This window comes from Podarcis gaigeae (genome assembly GCF_964106915.1).
Source record: "Podarcis gaigeae genome assembly, chromosome: 3".
Lineage (NCBI taxonomy): Eukaryota > Metazoa > Chordata > Lepidosauria > Squamata > Lacertidae > Podarcis > Podarcis gaigeae.
The window spans coordinates 106,116,281-106,131,489 of record NC_139680.1 but is presented as its reverse complement, the minus strand read 5'-3'; the positions used below and the strand labels follow the sequence as shown (position 1 = coordinate 106,131,489).

The following is a 15,209-nucleotide window of genomic DNA, read 5'->3' as shown; positions in this document are numbered from 1 at the left end:
TGTTACCTGGTGGATACGAATGTTCGCCACTGACAATCCACTCCAGTAAGGCCTCGATTAATTCAAGATTTACTTTGTCTAAATCCATTTTCTCCATTGTTTTTAATACTGATTTGCTAACCCCTGAAAGAGAAAATGAGCATCATAACAAAAAGGAAAAGCCCTGTTAAGGTCATGAATTTTGTAAGCAACTCAAACTACAGCCACTTCCAAATGAATCAAACCCTTGATGGAAAGTGGCGGTCTAGCTGTGGCAGCTTCATGGTAAGAACATAAGAAAAGCCTGTCCAGCATCCTGTTCTCACAGTGCAAACTAGATGCCTATAAGAAGCCTGCAAGTGTAGCAGCACTCTCCCTTCCCGCAGTTTCCATCAGCTGTTGATATCGCCTTCCTCATTTATTTCATTTGGTCCAATACCTTCTTTCTATTCACTCAAATAGCGTATTTTCTCAAGGTCAAAGTCTGATGTTGCCTTATACATATTTGGATATTGAAAAACACTTGAAAATTGGGGGGGGGGGTTGTGCGTGAGACGGGAGGGGGGAGGTCATTCCTTCCAAAGAAAAACATTTTGGCCATGATTCAGTACCTCCAGCTGCACACTGGAAAAATCACATACACTAGAGGAATTTCCCATTCTGGAGGCTCGCCTGGCACCTTTGTTACATTTCTTTAGGCGGCAGGCAAAAACAACCCTTTTCTCTGAGGTGTTTGGCTAATTTAACAATCTATGGCCTCTTAAACTGTGTGTGTGTGTGTGTGTGTGTGTGGTCATTGCTTCTATTCATCATTATATTACGGTGGAACCTCGTGTTACATACCGTCCTCCTTACAAATGCTTTGGGTTACGAGCTCTGCTAACCCAGAAGTAGATGCCCCTAGTTGCAAACTTTGCCCCAGGACGTGAGCGGAAGTCGAGCGCCAGAAGCATGGCAGCAGCAGGAGGTGCCATGAGCGAAAGCACACCTCATGTTAAGAACGGTTTCAGGTTACAAACGGACCTCCGGAACAAATTAAGTTCATAACCGGAGGTACCACTGTATTTTTGAGTTTTTATATTGCAAACCACCCTGTGATCTTCCAAAGAAGGGTGGTACAGAAATTTAATAAATGGTGAAAATAACAATGATTCTCTAGTATAAGAGAGAAATAACATGTGCAATGAGAAATTCTCACAAGAGCATCAAGCATCTATCTGTCTGTCTGACAAGAGAATAGGAAACCTCTCAACAAATAGGTCTCAAGACCTTTGCACTAGAGCTATATGCCTGAGGTTGTGACAAGTACTCACAAACATTCTAGGTTTGAAAATGCCTTTCTGGCCATATGTACAATATGCTTACTGATAATAAACTCTTAAAAATTATTGGCAGCAATGAACATAGAATAAATATAACCTTTGTAGCGGATCAGTAACTGCTGGAATGTTAGTTGCTGGTCTGGAACTGAATCTTTGGCAGCCACAGCCACTTTACTTTGCATCAGGCCAGAACGCCTTAAGTCGTAATCTACTTCCTCTGCAGCAGTCCTCAGGTGTCTTTCTTTCTTGTCCACACTTTGCTTTGCTCGACGCATATATGGGCTGCCATGCTCCAAGACATACCTGAATGCAAACAGAGAAATTGGGTATGGGGAAAAGCCATCTGCAAACCTTGCTTTCTAGATGGATGACTGCTCTAAACCAGTGTTTCCCAACCTTGTGCCTCCAGATGTTTTTGGCCTACAACTCCCATCATCCCTAGCTAGCAAGACCAGTGGTCAGGGATGATGGGAGTTGTAGGCCAAAAACATCTGGAGGCACAAGGTTGGGAAACACTGCTCTAAACAGTTGCTTAGACCTTGTGGGTTGTGCGGTGTCATTTCTCACAATAAGGTAATAAGGTAGAACCCAAAGAATTTTTTTTAAAAGTCTGAATACACAGCAGTCGTACAAATTTATGTACGAGGCATGTTAAATGTCCATAGACATTGGAGATTCCTAGCTTACCGAGTCACTGTAATAGCGTCTTCTATAAAAAACTGATCAACGGGGAACGTCCTACCTAAAAGAGAGATGAGAAACACAGTAATATAGTAATATAGGAAGAGGCAGATTAATTCATCAAAACTGGAGGAAGAGGAATGGAACCATCTCCATTTCTACCCATACACCATTCCCACTTGTATTAGCTAAAAAAGTTGGTTGTGTTTTAACAATATTTCAAGCTACACTATAAGGAAGAGTGAGACAGCTGCCTCAGGTGGCAGGTTTGGGCAACATTAAGGACAGCAGTATGAGGAAAGGGCAAGATCTGACCCATGGGGCACAGCCCACTGCTTAGTGCCCAGCAATTTAAAGAAGAATTATACTTCATGTGTACTATTTTTTATTTTTATTTTTATTTATTTATTATTATTATTATTATTATTATTATTATTATTATTATTATTATTATTATGCCACCTATCTGACTGGCTTGCCCTAGCTACTCAGGGCGGCTCTCAACAAAAAAATAGTAAAATCACAATACAACATCAAACACTAAAACTTTCCCATATGTTTTTTAAAAATCACATAGCTGTATGCATGTGGGAGAGGCAGAGGGAATTTGATTTTCCAGCTTGGCCACCAAAGCTTTTGATTTAGGCCTGGAATGGGTGGAGGTATGTATCAACATGGAGAATATTAATAAAACAACCTTGTAGGGTAAGTCAGTAAGAGTTACAGTTATTTATTTATAAGATGTCTAGCCTGCCCTTCATTTCAGGGCAATCACATTCAAATAAAAACAATACAAAAACATATAATAAAAACCATCTCAAATTTGTTGTTCTACACAATGCACGTGAAGTGCTTTGAGCCACTAAAAGGGCTGTACAAGAAGTTCAGTATTACCCTATTCTGATCTGATCTGACCTGTCCTGAGAAGGGTATTTTCACCTCAGCAGTACTCTACTGAATCTAAAAACAGAGCACATTTATAGTATTTAGGTTGCATGTTATATATGAGACAGAATGTGAGAAAGAACATGATAGAAAATATTGTCATTTATAATATCACTTAATTCTTATATGTTAGGCTGCCTTATTTAGTTTTTATATTAACTCCATTAACATCTTTGGATTGATTTAGCTGAGACGATTAATTAAATGAAGCAGATTCCCAGCCTTCCCAAGAAGGTACTTACTATCAGTTGACTAATCAAGATAGCTAAATGTAAGGATACAAAAATGTACAAAAGTGTCCAGTAGGCACCAGCAGCTAATATATAATAAAACAAACAACAAGCTAATATTAATTATGCCTTTGTGCTCTGCTTGGGAGCTTCCCATCAGCTGGCTACCGTGGGAAACAATCACTAAATGGAGTTTGACCTGGTGCAACCGGGCTCTAATTACATTCTTAAAATTAATATACCTTCCTGAACTCAGACATTTTTAGTAACAAGTTGCTGAGATAATATTATCAACTGTTTCAGAACGGTTAGAACAGAGAAAATGCTAACCAATGAAAAGCAACCTGTGAAGCAAAGTAGGGGGACCTGTGGCCTTTTAGTTGTTACTGGGCCTTCCAGATGTTACCAGCTGATTCCAATGCCAGCTGGGGCTGATGGGAGTTGAGTCCAATAACATCTGGAGGGCCACAGGTCCCCCACCTCTGCTGTAAAGAGATGGATAATGATAATAATTAGACTGGTTTTCACCTGGTATGCTAACAACAGGGCAGGAGTTAAAGTACTGAGAAAAGAGCTCTGCATTCAAGGTAGCACTCATCATTATAATGCGCAGGTCTGGCCTCTGAGACATTATATCTTTCAAAATCAGCAGCAAGAAGTCACTGGAGAAAATAAAGAAAAGACATTTGAAGCTCTTCCGTGTTCATCTGCAATTTCCTGAAGCCCCACTACCATCCTGGGAGCAATCAAAGATCCTTATTTTAAGCTTTCTCTTATAACAAACAAAAACGAGTACACCTATCCTCATTAAAACAATAACAATCACAGGGAGGGACAAAAATACAATACTCAGTTCTGTCTCTTAGGCAAACAAGCCTCCTGTGCATAACGTGGAGGTAGAGAAACAACAACCTAGTCCTTTGCAGCTGAACGGATATATTTTGGAGTGTGTTAATTTTGCAGCACGTGCTGGTATGTTCTCAAAGCACGTATCTGCAACATAAAATCACAGCCACCAGAAAATTAAATCAGCCTGGAGTGTATGGATGAAGGACTGGGTACACAGTGTTTACTGCATTTTCTGCTTTGGATATTTTAATGGGATATCCACATCTAGGGGTGAAGCTTTAGCAGGCTACTTGTTTATCATTTCATAACTACTGCATTATTGTATAACAATGATACATTATTGTTTGTGGGTCACTGAAGCTAGTGTAGAGGAAGTAAAGTTCAAATATGGCCTCAAGTCAGCTGCCAATTTGGAAGTGATACTACCGACCTACAGTGGTACCTTGGTTCCTGAACGGCTTAGTTTGAGAACCAAGGTACCACTGTATAAGGATTTTTAAAATAATGTTACCATATATTTGAAAACAAGCAAGATTATGGTAGGCAGTGTGGTTTCATAATTAGCAGTAGCCTTCTTCCAAGCAGATGCTCTCTGGGTTATTATGAGTTACAACTAAACATCAACATTTATCTATTACCCATCCAACAAACATACTGCTTCTCAGGCAATATATTTACCAAAACTGTTCACACAGGCCGTTCTGGCTAGAGCCGATGACAGTTGCAGACCAACATCTGGAGGGCACCAGGTTGGGGAAGGATGGATTAGTGTGTCAGACTAGGATTGGGGAGACCTGGGTTCAAATCCTCACTGACTGAATATTTGACGAAGCTCACTACTAAACATTTGACAAACTGCTACCCCTCAGCCTAATTCACCTTACAGAGTTGTGGCAAGGATGAAGAGGTGTAAGTCATGTATTTACTTCATAAAATATGCATTACATATATATCCCATCTGCTCTCCAAGGAGCTCAAAGTGGCAAACATGGCTTTCCTTCCTCTTCACCTTATCCTCACCGCTGACTGGCCCAAAGTCACTCTAAGTTCTATGGAAAGCTAAGATTTGAACTTGGGTCTCCCAGGTCCTATTCAGACACTCTTAACCACTCGCATTCCACATTTGAATAAGAGTTTGGATTTGGATTTGATATCCCGCTTTATCACTACCCGAAGGAGTCTCAAAGCAGCTAACATTCTCCTTTCCCTTCCTCCCCCACAACAAACACTCTGTGAGGTGAGTGGGGCTGAGAGACTTCAGAGAAGCGTGACTAGCCCAAGGTCACCCAGCAGCTGCATGGGGAGGAGCGGAGACGCGAACCCGGTTCACCAGATTACGAGTCTATCACTCCTAACCACTACACCACACTGGAAGAGCAGGAGAGGAAATATGAAATACATGAATAGCAGAAGTGAAACCAACAGGCTGTGTTACCTTTCTTCTGTTCTCTCATGAACCTCATCAACGATAATATGGGTGACTCCTTTTAAACTCATGTCCCCTTCTAGCCTCCTCAGAAGCACTCCAGTAGTACAGTACAACAACCGGGTAGCTGAAGACTTGAAAGAAGAGAAAAAATGACAACAAGATCGCCAACTAAATCAGTTTCTTCCCCTTATTTAACCCTATCACTGTCACTGCTTAGATTATACTCTAGTGCCTTATTCAGATTTCCATGGATCTTGTCTAGAAAAGTGTGTTGTTCCTTCCCATGAATAGCAGAAGTAAAAATATGGGAAATTAGCTGATTAAAATTCCTTGCCATAGTTTGGTCACTGGCTGGAAAAGCATGTTCAGCAAACATCAAGGGCCAGGGCATAGACAGTGTTGCAATCCCTAGGAATGAGCAGACACATCTTCCTCCTCTCTCGTGCAGAAAAGCAGTGCACGACAAGCAGTAAAACAATCTAATGACACTAAAACAAATAAAACGATGGCGAACAGATGTAGCAGCTCGGAAGAAAACAAAGATTAGTCACCAACTGAGTGCCACCAACAACTTGGCAAATGGGAGAGCTTTTGACTGGGGCTTAAAGATCAGCTCTGCGCCAGGGTGGGAAATCCAGAGTCTGGGTGCCACAGCAAAGAAAGCCTTATCACTGGTTAGCCACCCACTCACCTCTCAGCAGGAAAGTTGGCTGGAGGGCAGAGACCCATAGAAAATATCACAGTGAAACAGCAAGCTGCTTCTTTTTACAAAAAAGTTATTTAAAAGCGGAGACTATTTCTGGCAGCAGTCACTCTCTCAGAAACTAGCTTTGAAATCAGCTTGTACCTCTTTGTGTTACCAGGATTCCGAGTATTCTATGGATCTACAACACACTGCACACTCATGGATTTTGGTACCCAGAACAGAATTCAGCTTTCTGAGATGTTCAGCTGTTGTTTGCTTTCTTTTTAAACATGTTTCTTTTAAAAAACATTAATGGAAGCTGCACAACACTCCATAGCCCCTTGATACTACCCTTCAACTCTCCCCTCCAGCACAGCTAGAAAAAATGGTCTACCCTTTGGACTAATAAAACAACAACAACAGTTCAATGTCTATTTGAGAATTCACTGCTGGGGGGGGGGGGGAATTAGATGTGAATGTCTATTGGCTTGCACCCGTGACGTCACTGGAATAAAAACAAAGTAAAAACAAACCAACCATTACGCTTTCTAGCCGAATTTGGTATCCGACTGTGACCCCAACTCTCTCCGTTCGCTCCTTGGCTACACGTTCAGCCACAGAAATGGCAGAGATCCTGCGAGGCTGGGTGCAGATGATGTTGGCTAAATTACTGGGAGGACCTTCTAAGGAGGCATCCAAGATAAACTGAGGAATCTGAGTGGTCTTTCCACATCTGCATGAAGGAGAGGAATGAAATAAAAAAGAAAATTCTCCTCTCCCTCAAGCAACATGTTAAGGGGTGTTGCAGGAGACAGCCTGACTTCATCATTTATCAATACACTCCAAACCTGTTGTCCATGGAAAACTAATCTTTATGCTACTTAAACATAAATAAACCCCTCGTCTCAAGGAAGCTAACAAATCAGTAGAATACAATGGCAATAAAATGGAAATAATAATAATAATAATAATAATAATAATAATAATAATAATAAATTTTATTTATATCCCGCCCTCCCCAGCCAAAGCCGGGCTCAGGGCGGCTAACAACAATCAAATAATCAAACAGTCAAATAATCACACATTCTAAAAATATTTCATTATAAAAATTAATTAAAATCAAATTGATGGCAACCGATTAAGCAAAATTCTGTGCAGGTTGCCAGAGGAGGGAGTCAGGCTGCGCCCTGATCAAAGGCCTGGTGGAACAACTCTGTCTTGCAGGCCCTGCGGAAAGATGTCAGGTCCCGCAAGGCCCTAGTCTCTTGTGACAGAGCGTTCCACCAGATTGGAGCCGCCGCCGATAAGGCCCTGGCTCTAGTTGAGGCCAGCCTAACCTCTCTGAGGCCTGGGACCTTGAGGATGTTATTATTTGCAGACCGTAGGTTTCTCTGTGGGGCATACCAGGAGAGGTGGTCCCGTAGGGACGAGGGTCCTAGGCCGTATAGGGCTTTAAAGGTTAAAACCAGCACCTTAAACCTGATCCTGTACTCCACCGGGAGCCAGTGCAGCTGGTATAGTACCGGATGAATGTGATCTCGCAGCGAAGACCCCATAAGGAGTCTCTCTGCGGCATTCTGCACCCGCTGGAGTTTCTGGGTCAGTCTCAAGGGCAGCCCCACGTAGAGGAAAAACTATAATAGAAGGTGGGTTATATTTCACCTTCCTGGTTCCCATTTATAGATATTCATCCATTTAAATAAATGTAAAACTGAATCTGCCCACTGACTAACACCAATGAAGGACCCTTGTTAACATAACAGAAATCAAAAGGAGCAATCTTTGTGCAATATGGTCTAATAAGGATTGCAGTTGTTCAAACCAGCTCAAGCCAGGAGCTATTATTTTCTGCACTATTTATTCCAAACCTGAAATGTAGGCTAGCCGTATAGAAATACTCTTCTGACTCCAAATAGGAGCAAAATCTTATTTCATTCCAAGAATCAAGTTTTGTTGTGCTCCCACAGGATATGGTCTCTTCCAATTGGCAAACCACAATGCTTTCTGCAAGATTGTTCAGATCTTCTTTGGATGGGTTTGCTGAAGGCATAGCAGAGACCAGGAAACATTGGACTTATCAGACCTTGGGTTTGATGGTGGAATGGAGACTCTCTAACATCCAGGCCTAATTTGGCCTGCCCAGCCCCTCCAAATGGCCGCCAATGACATTTCTGCCCAACTCCATCCTCCCACCAATCATGTGATATCACCTGTAAATACTGTATTTTTCTCTGCACAGTGGTACCTCTGGATACGAACGGGATCCATTCCGGAGCCCTGTTCGCATCTAGAAGCAAATGTAACTAAGCGACGGCACATCTGCGCACACACGCGTCGCTTTCCACCACTTCTGCGCATGCGTGTGACATCATTTTGAGCGTCTGTTCATGCGCAAGCGGCGAAACCTGGAAGTAAAGCACTCCATTACTTCCAGGTTGCCGCGAAGCGCAACCCGAAGCACATTCAACCCGAAGTATGACTGTATAAGACTATTATTCCTCCCCCCAAAAAGTTTAAAAATAGGCGGCATCTTATACACGGAATGCTGCAATTAAATATATAAATAAATTTCTTAAATTTTGGGCTCAAAAAATAGGGGGCGTCTTATACACGGAAAAATACGGTAATTTCCATTTCTCCTGCCACCTCCCATAGCTTTCCTAGGGTTAGATTGACCTTTTACATAGCTTGCATACATTTTACATATTTTATGTACAATGAACATAAAATAAAGTATGTAAAAAGATGTCATTCTCTTTGCCTTGCCCACTTTGGCCACAGCCCCTTTTGCCTCTGGCGCTGTTTACCATTACACTGAAGCCCCTGCAAAGTTGGATAACATGGAATCCAGCCCCAGGCAGAAAGTGACCCCCCTGCCACTGCTCTAAAGGTATCCAGCCCAAAATCAATGAACCACACTGTTCACTTGACTTTTACATCCATGTGTGTTTACAATTATAATTTCAACAGAACATACAGGAAATGACTGATCAGCGCACATTCAAAAGACATGCAATCAAGCTTAGTGTTGAACCTAGAAGTGATCAAAACCATAAAAAGTCACTTAAAGGGTGGAACGGGGGCAGGACATAACAGGGCAGGCTGTGCTTATACGTGCCCCGCTGAGACACATGGAGGCCAGGAATGGAACCCCCGCATAAAATGGTCATTAACTGTAACAGAAATTGGATGCCTTACTCTTTATCCACGTGAACTGTGTATATCAGCTTTAGGTTGCAGTCCAATACATACTTGCCTGAGAGGAATTCCCACTGAGTACTTTGGAGTATAAATGTATAGATTTTTGCTGTTATGGCATTTGGCTGATTTAACATTCTATGGCTTTTAAAATGTGTTTGTGGGAGGGGGAGTTATTGGTTTTTGTTTTATTTTGCGTTCTCATTTTGTGTTTTTCTGCTGTGAATCGCCCTGGGATCTTCAAGTTAAAGTTGGCATGATAGATAGATAGATAGATAGATAGATAGATAGATAGATAGATATCTTTTATTGAGGATGTAGTAGGGGAAGGAATGCAACCATCCAGACCTCTCATACTTCACTTTGTTATTTAGGCTGAGCCCTGTTTCCAACCAGTGTTCAGTGGTGTACATGTTGTCTTGAATGCATCATTAAGAACTAGGCAAATGCTGCTCCTTCCATATACAGAGCGTGCCAGTTCTGCCAGTTCAGACCCCTGAAGATTCCTGTTCTACAGGCAATAAAATGCGATACATCTTGAATTCAACACTTATAGGAAAGGAGACACACTGCCTGGGTTTTTTCCTCCTTCAACTATTTTCTCTCTCTCTGCCTAATCTCAACTCATCTGTTCTAGCAGTTGGGAGGGGGAGGAGAGTTTAGACTAGATGAGACAGATAGCCAGATATAACCAGGAGGAAGAAAAGCTCCACCATACATACCTTTGCTGTAACTATTGACTTCAAACCCTCTCATTTTTCTTGCCTGAGGGGAAGGTCCCTTTTGAGTTTTGTAGGCAGAGACAGACTGCTTTTCACATAGTAAGTATTAACATGGTGTTCAAGTGTGCAGACAGTTTTATATCTTACCCAGTCATACCGCTCACAACCAGGACCTGATATTTGTTCAGCAATTTAAGAATGGTTTCTCTCTCTTCCCATGCAGGAAGTTTCTGCCGTTCCTGCAATATGGACTGGTAGTGCCTAGAAGACTGACAAATATATGTGGATTGTCAGTAGCTGCCTGTTACTGCTCAATTTATGATCCACAATTACATGAATTTCTTTGTTTGTTTACTATAGTTCACACACATCCAGAGAAGGCACATAGTTTCTAGACTGTCTTCCATTAATTCTGTAGATACAAGTCTTTACAGGAAAACAGATGTAACTGCTATTGATCCCACATATAGAGAACACAAGCATACAGATATTTTTTTCAAGATACAAGAAATTCTAGCATAAAATGGTCTTAAATACAAAACAAAATATAGATATTAAGGGTTCTACTGCATATCCAGAACTTCAAGATTCTTTCCTGGATTTTGCTATCAATTCCTACCTCCCACCAGCTATTATACGTACACACAGCAAATTGTTTGTTTGTTTTTTAAATGTAGCTGAAAATACGTTATAAATGTAACTCTGCCACTTATCTTCCAAGGTTTACATATGTACCTTCTTTATCCTGAACTGACGGCAAATTTTATAATTTTCTTTGCAAGTTGGCTCTGCTAAGGTCCTGTACTTCTTTCGCCTGAGATTCACATAACTCTCTTTCTCTACGTGAACTGTCTGCAGCTCCTCTTCGTCGTCGTCGTCATCATCCTCTTCAGTTACCAACTCCTTGGTTGCTTAAAAACAGAAAGCATCTTAACAAACACCATACTGAAACATTAGCTAACCAGTCTTCAGGGGTGGGGTTTTTAAAAAATAACATAACATTTCACTAGATAAGGGAGAAGAAATCTGTGGCCTTCCAGTTGTTGCTGTACTGCAGCTCCCATAATCCCCAACTATAGGTCATGCTGGCAAGAAATGATGGGAGCTGAAGTCTGGAAGACCAGAGCTCCCAACCAGTGTGCTATCCTTATCACAGGGACTGGCGTGCATTGGCAACAGAGAGTTCTTCATCATCTGCGGCACTATTCTTTGGGAAATCTCCCATCGTGAATTCTGCCCATGATGCACTGTCCTTGCAAGTGGTCACCACTTACAGTGACACCTCTGGTTACGTACTTAATTCGTTCCAGAGGTCTGTTCTTAACCTGAAACTGTTCTTAACCTGAAGCACCACTTTAGCTAATGGGGCCTCCTGCTGCTGCCATGCCACCGCCGCACGATTTCTGTTCTCATCCTGAAGCAAAGTTCTTAACCCGAGGTAATATTTCTGGGTTAGAGGAGTCTGTAACCTGAAGTGTATGTAATCCAAGATACCACTGTACATCGATTGGGGACAAGGAAACTGACAATACGTTATAAAGGACTCACATGAGGACTTGAACTAAGCAATATGATCACTGGGTAGGCCACTCGCCACAGGAGTGCCAATTCTAGAGGCTAGAATGAGGTTTTTACTGGCTTAGTATTGAGTTGACCTCTAGAATCTAGAAAGTTGCCTTGGACCATCAAGCCCAGAAGAGTCTATAATAACTGGCAGTAACTTTCCAGAGTTTCAGACAAGAGTCTTTTCCAGCCTTATTGGGAGATGCAAGAGATTAAATCCATGCAAAATATGTTCTTTGCCACTGAGCTACAAGCCTTCACTGAGAAAAATTCCTGACAAGAATAACATTTCACTGTAAGAGACCACTATTCTGTTTTCTCACACTCTCCCCCTACAACTGTTTACTGCAGCTGTCCAAGTCACTCCCTTCTGAATTCACCTGCAATTTCAAAACATCCTAGTATTGTTTCCTTTTGTTGTAAAAGTTTCCCACAGCAGCATTTCCCCCACTCCCTTTCATTTTGTATCATGCCAACTGTTTTAAAATTTGCTTCACTTGTGCACAGTGTCTTGAGCAAATATAGTATAACAGGAAACAGCCAATAATAGACACAATGCAGGCAAATTTAGGCAAGTGCTATACAGTAGTTAACAGAGGTATTTTTGAGGTACTGCACAAAATCCTTCTTCTATTCATGGACTTCAAGCGGAGCATAGAATCTTTTTACTGGTTTTAGCTGCTATTTTTTTAACTCGCTGCTTATGTGCTGCTTCATCTATAGTTTTTATGAGCATTTTTCTTTGATATATTATGCTTCAGTATGGATTTATGTTCTGAGCTAAAAATAAACACTCTCTCACTGACACACAAATCTCTGACAAGAATTTTCCATTAAGTTGGAGAGGACAACTCATCTGAAGCAGTCTCCTTCATTAATGTAAATAGAAATATATATAGAGAGAGTGTTTTATTTTCAATTGGGCTTTTCATCTTACAATATATTCATTTCCAAGGATCCTCACCCCCACTCCAGGCCTTGCAACTTTATTCACCAATTGACCCAGCATATGCAAAAATCTCCCCCAAATATCAAAGATATCTTTTATAGAATTATGCCGAGTTAGAAGACTGAAAAAAGTTAGCAATCCTATAGCAGGCTGCAAGTGGAACCCACAACAAAATGTGGCAGTGTTGTATTGCTCCTGTTCATGATTCCAGCCCAACTTCTTCCAGGGTACTCTATTCTCCTGGCTTCTCCATTCAGCCCTGCCTACCCCACCCCCCAGCCAGCTCTCCCCCCCCCCCCCGAGTATGCTTAGTCCTCATTGGCTGAGCTATTTGACGTTTTATTGCTCCCTCACTTTTCCCTCCCCAAAGAGTTCCTCAAGTTTGTGAGTGGTGCTACGGAAGGACAGACACCTGGAGCATGTGCTTACTATTAGTATATATGATAGGATTTAATTTATCTAGAGATTATTCTCTTAAAGTATTTTAACCTAGTATTCTATCCCAGCTGGAGAATAATGAAATACTGTGGCTGGTATTTTGTGGTTTCATTTTGCATGACATTGAAATCTTTATTGCAATGATTCCACTAACTCAGGGACATAGTTTTAAAGTTTTAAAGGGCTGGTACTGTGATGTTTTTTATTTTTGTTATTATTTGTAGTTTTAATAGAATTAAAACAATCTATTAAAAGATCTGTTTATGTTTAATAACTTCTTAATTCTATTTGTGGTTAATTACTTTTTAATTATTATCTTTTTTTTGTAACATAGTTTTTATTCATTTTCACACACCTACTTGTGTGAAATACATGCTGTTCTCTAGAAATATCAATTGGGAGCAGAACCCACACCCTCAAAACTGCATACATAGCCTGTTTCTTAATATGTGTACTAGTTTCCATAAGGACTTATGAAGTAGTATATACCTTCTGAAATCCGGGAAGGAACACGAGAGCTGCTAGAAATCTCTTGCTTATGAACATGTGTCACTGTACTTAACAAGGATGCCAGAGGCAAAGGAGGAGCACTGTATCGGTGAGAAGTCTTACTAAGCAATTTTGTTACTTCAGCTTCATCCTCTAGGCTTGTTATAAAAGCATAAACAACAGGTTCGTTAGACTCTGACGATATTATGGCCTTTTCATAAAGGAATTCAGCAATGTGCAACCGGCAAGCCAAGGGCAGCTTCTCATTAGTAGTATAGAATGCCACAAGGGGCGGCTGATAAGGGTATTTGTTATCCTCAGGAAATCTTATTTCAAGTTCATACACAGGAGCATTAACTCTGAGATGAGCATCCTCCTTGACGCTCGGAAGGCCTTTTTGCTTGTTTCGAGATTCATGCCTGAACTTGCACCTCGATCCAAACCTGCAATCTCCTTGGAGGTAGTGTTTACAGATTTCCAGGGAAGCTGGCTTTAGCCCATTACTGGTGTTGCTATTCCTTTCTTTTGGCTTGTTGAGCAACTCTGTCAAGTATGCCAAGTCTAATGCAACAGTCCAGACCCTGTTATTAATTCTTTCCACAAATTTGTCTCCACATATCGAACGGAGGGCAAATGCTTCCTCTTGCCTTTGTTCCAAACAATCTTCCATACTTGTCTGAGCAGCAGTTTCTGTGATCTGCATCCTCTCTCCAAATTTTTCTGAAAAGCACTGCAGGAGTAAGAGCTCCAGGGATGCCCCAATATTACTATTACAAGATTTCAGCACAGCTTGGCAACGCTCACTATCAAAGCCGTACCTAGAAGGAAAAGAAAAGAAATGCATTGTAGGTGTACATACCGGAACATTTACACAAGAGCAAGCATTCCCACTATGTTTAAAGGATGCTTGCTGTTATCCTGTAGTGTAGAAAGAAGCAGGTGTCCACACTGTGTAGTTTCTGCAACTGGAATAACATGTACAACTTGTGCTTGTTGTAGAAATTTGCTCTAATGATATGCCTTACACTGGGATGCAGAAGCTCAGGCCAGGGTCCAAATGTGGTCATCCAGCCTCCACTGCTCTTCCCAGGCCTCATCCTTCACTGGCCATACTTAGCACCCACCCTGAGTGTTTTAGCTTGGCTAGAATGTGTTCTTGAATTATGATAATGCTTCTTGCCTGTCTGGATGGTAGACGGGGTGTAGAAACCTCCGATGTTTGCATGGCTCTATACACATTTGCTTCTGGCCTCAGTAAACACTGGCCCGTGGGCCCCAGAAGAGTGGCCATGTGGGATTCTGGCCCCTAGGGGGAAAAAGGATCTCCATTCCCCCTTACATAATGTTACATAACTGCTCTTTTTCGGCTCTATTTGGAAGTGTATTGGTGGGTGGAGGGAGCCACTTTGATTCTGTGTTAAATGTCACATTCCACACTCATTCACATAATTGCAGCTATGCACGTTTTTAGCACCCCATCTCCTGACTAATATTTTCCATTTCATTAGTGAGACAATAATTACCTGGATAGTTTGTGCACAGCAAATGAAGAGACTTCAGTCTCTAGAACATGGCTCACAGGTGGTTGGTAAGAAGCATTTGTGCTTTTTTTAGAAATTGATTGCCCATCTGACCAGGCGTGCTCATCCTCCAAGTAATCCAATTCATCACAGTCATCTTCACCTGATACAAGCATCCTGGAAAAAAAGAAAGCAGTATGCTTCTTTTAG

At 41.4% G+C, this 15,209-nt stretch overlaps 1 protein-coding gene across 2 annotated transcripts in view; it reads right to left on the bottom strand.

Annotated features, from left to right (window-relative positions):
* Positions 1-15,209, bottom strand: part of DHX57 (DExH-box helicase 57) — a 36,339-nt gene that overhangs the window by 16,262 nt on the left and 4,868 nt on the right. For both annotated transcript variants that reach the window (XM_083733068.1, XM_083733069.1), the window contains exons 4-13: positions 15,003-15,176; positions 13,480-14,297; positions 10,776-10,951; positions 10,188-10,309; positions 6,658-6,853; positions 5,442-5,566; positions 3,686-3,819; positions 1,989-2,043; positions 1,399-1,604; positions 7-123 (exon numbers count right to left, since the gene is read on the bottom strand). In XM_083733068.1, the coding sequence (XP_083589194.1) occupies positions 7-123; positions 1,399-1,604; positions 1,989-2,043; positions 3,686-3,819; positions 5,442-5,566; positions 6,658-6,853; positions 10,188-10,309; positions 10,776-10,951; positions 13,480-14,297; positions 15,003-15,176 (2,123 nt within the window). The remainder of the gene's footprint in view (positions 1-6; positions 124-1,398; positions 1,605-1,988; positions 2,044-3,685; positions 3,820-5,441; positions 5,567-6,657; positions 6,854-10,187; positions 10,310-10,775; positions 10,952-13,479; positions 14,298-15,002; positions 15,177-15,209) is intronic.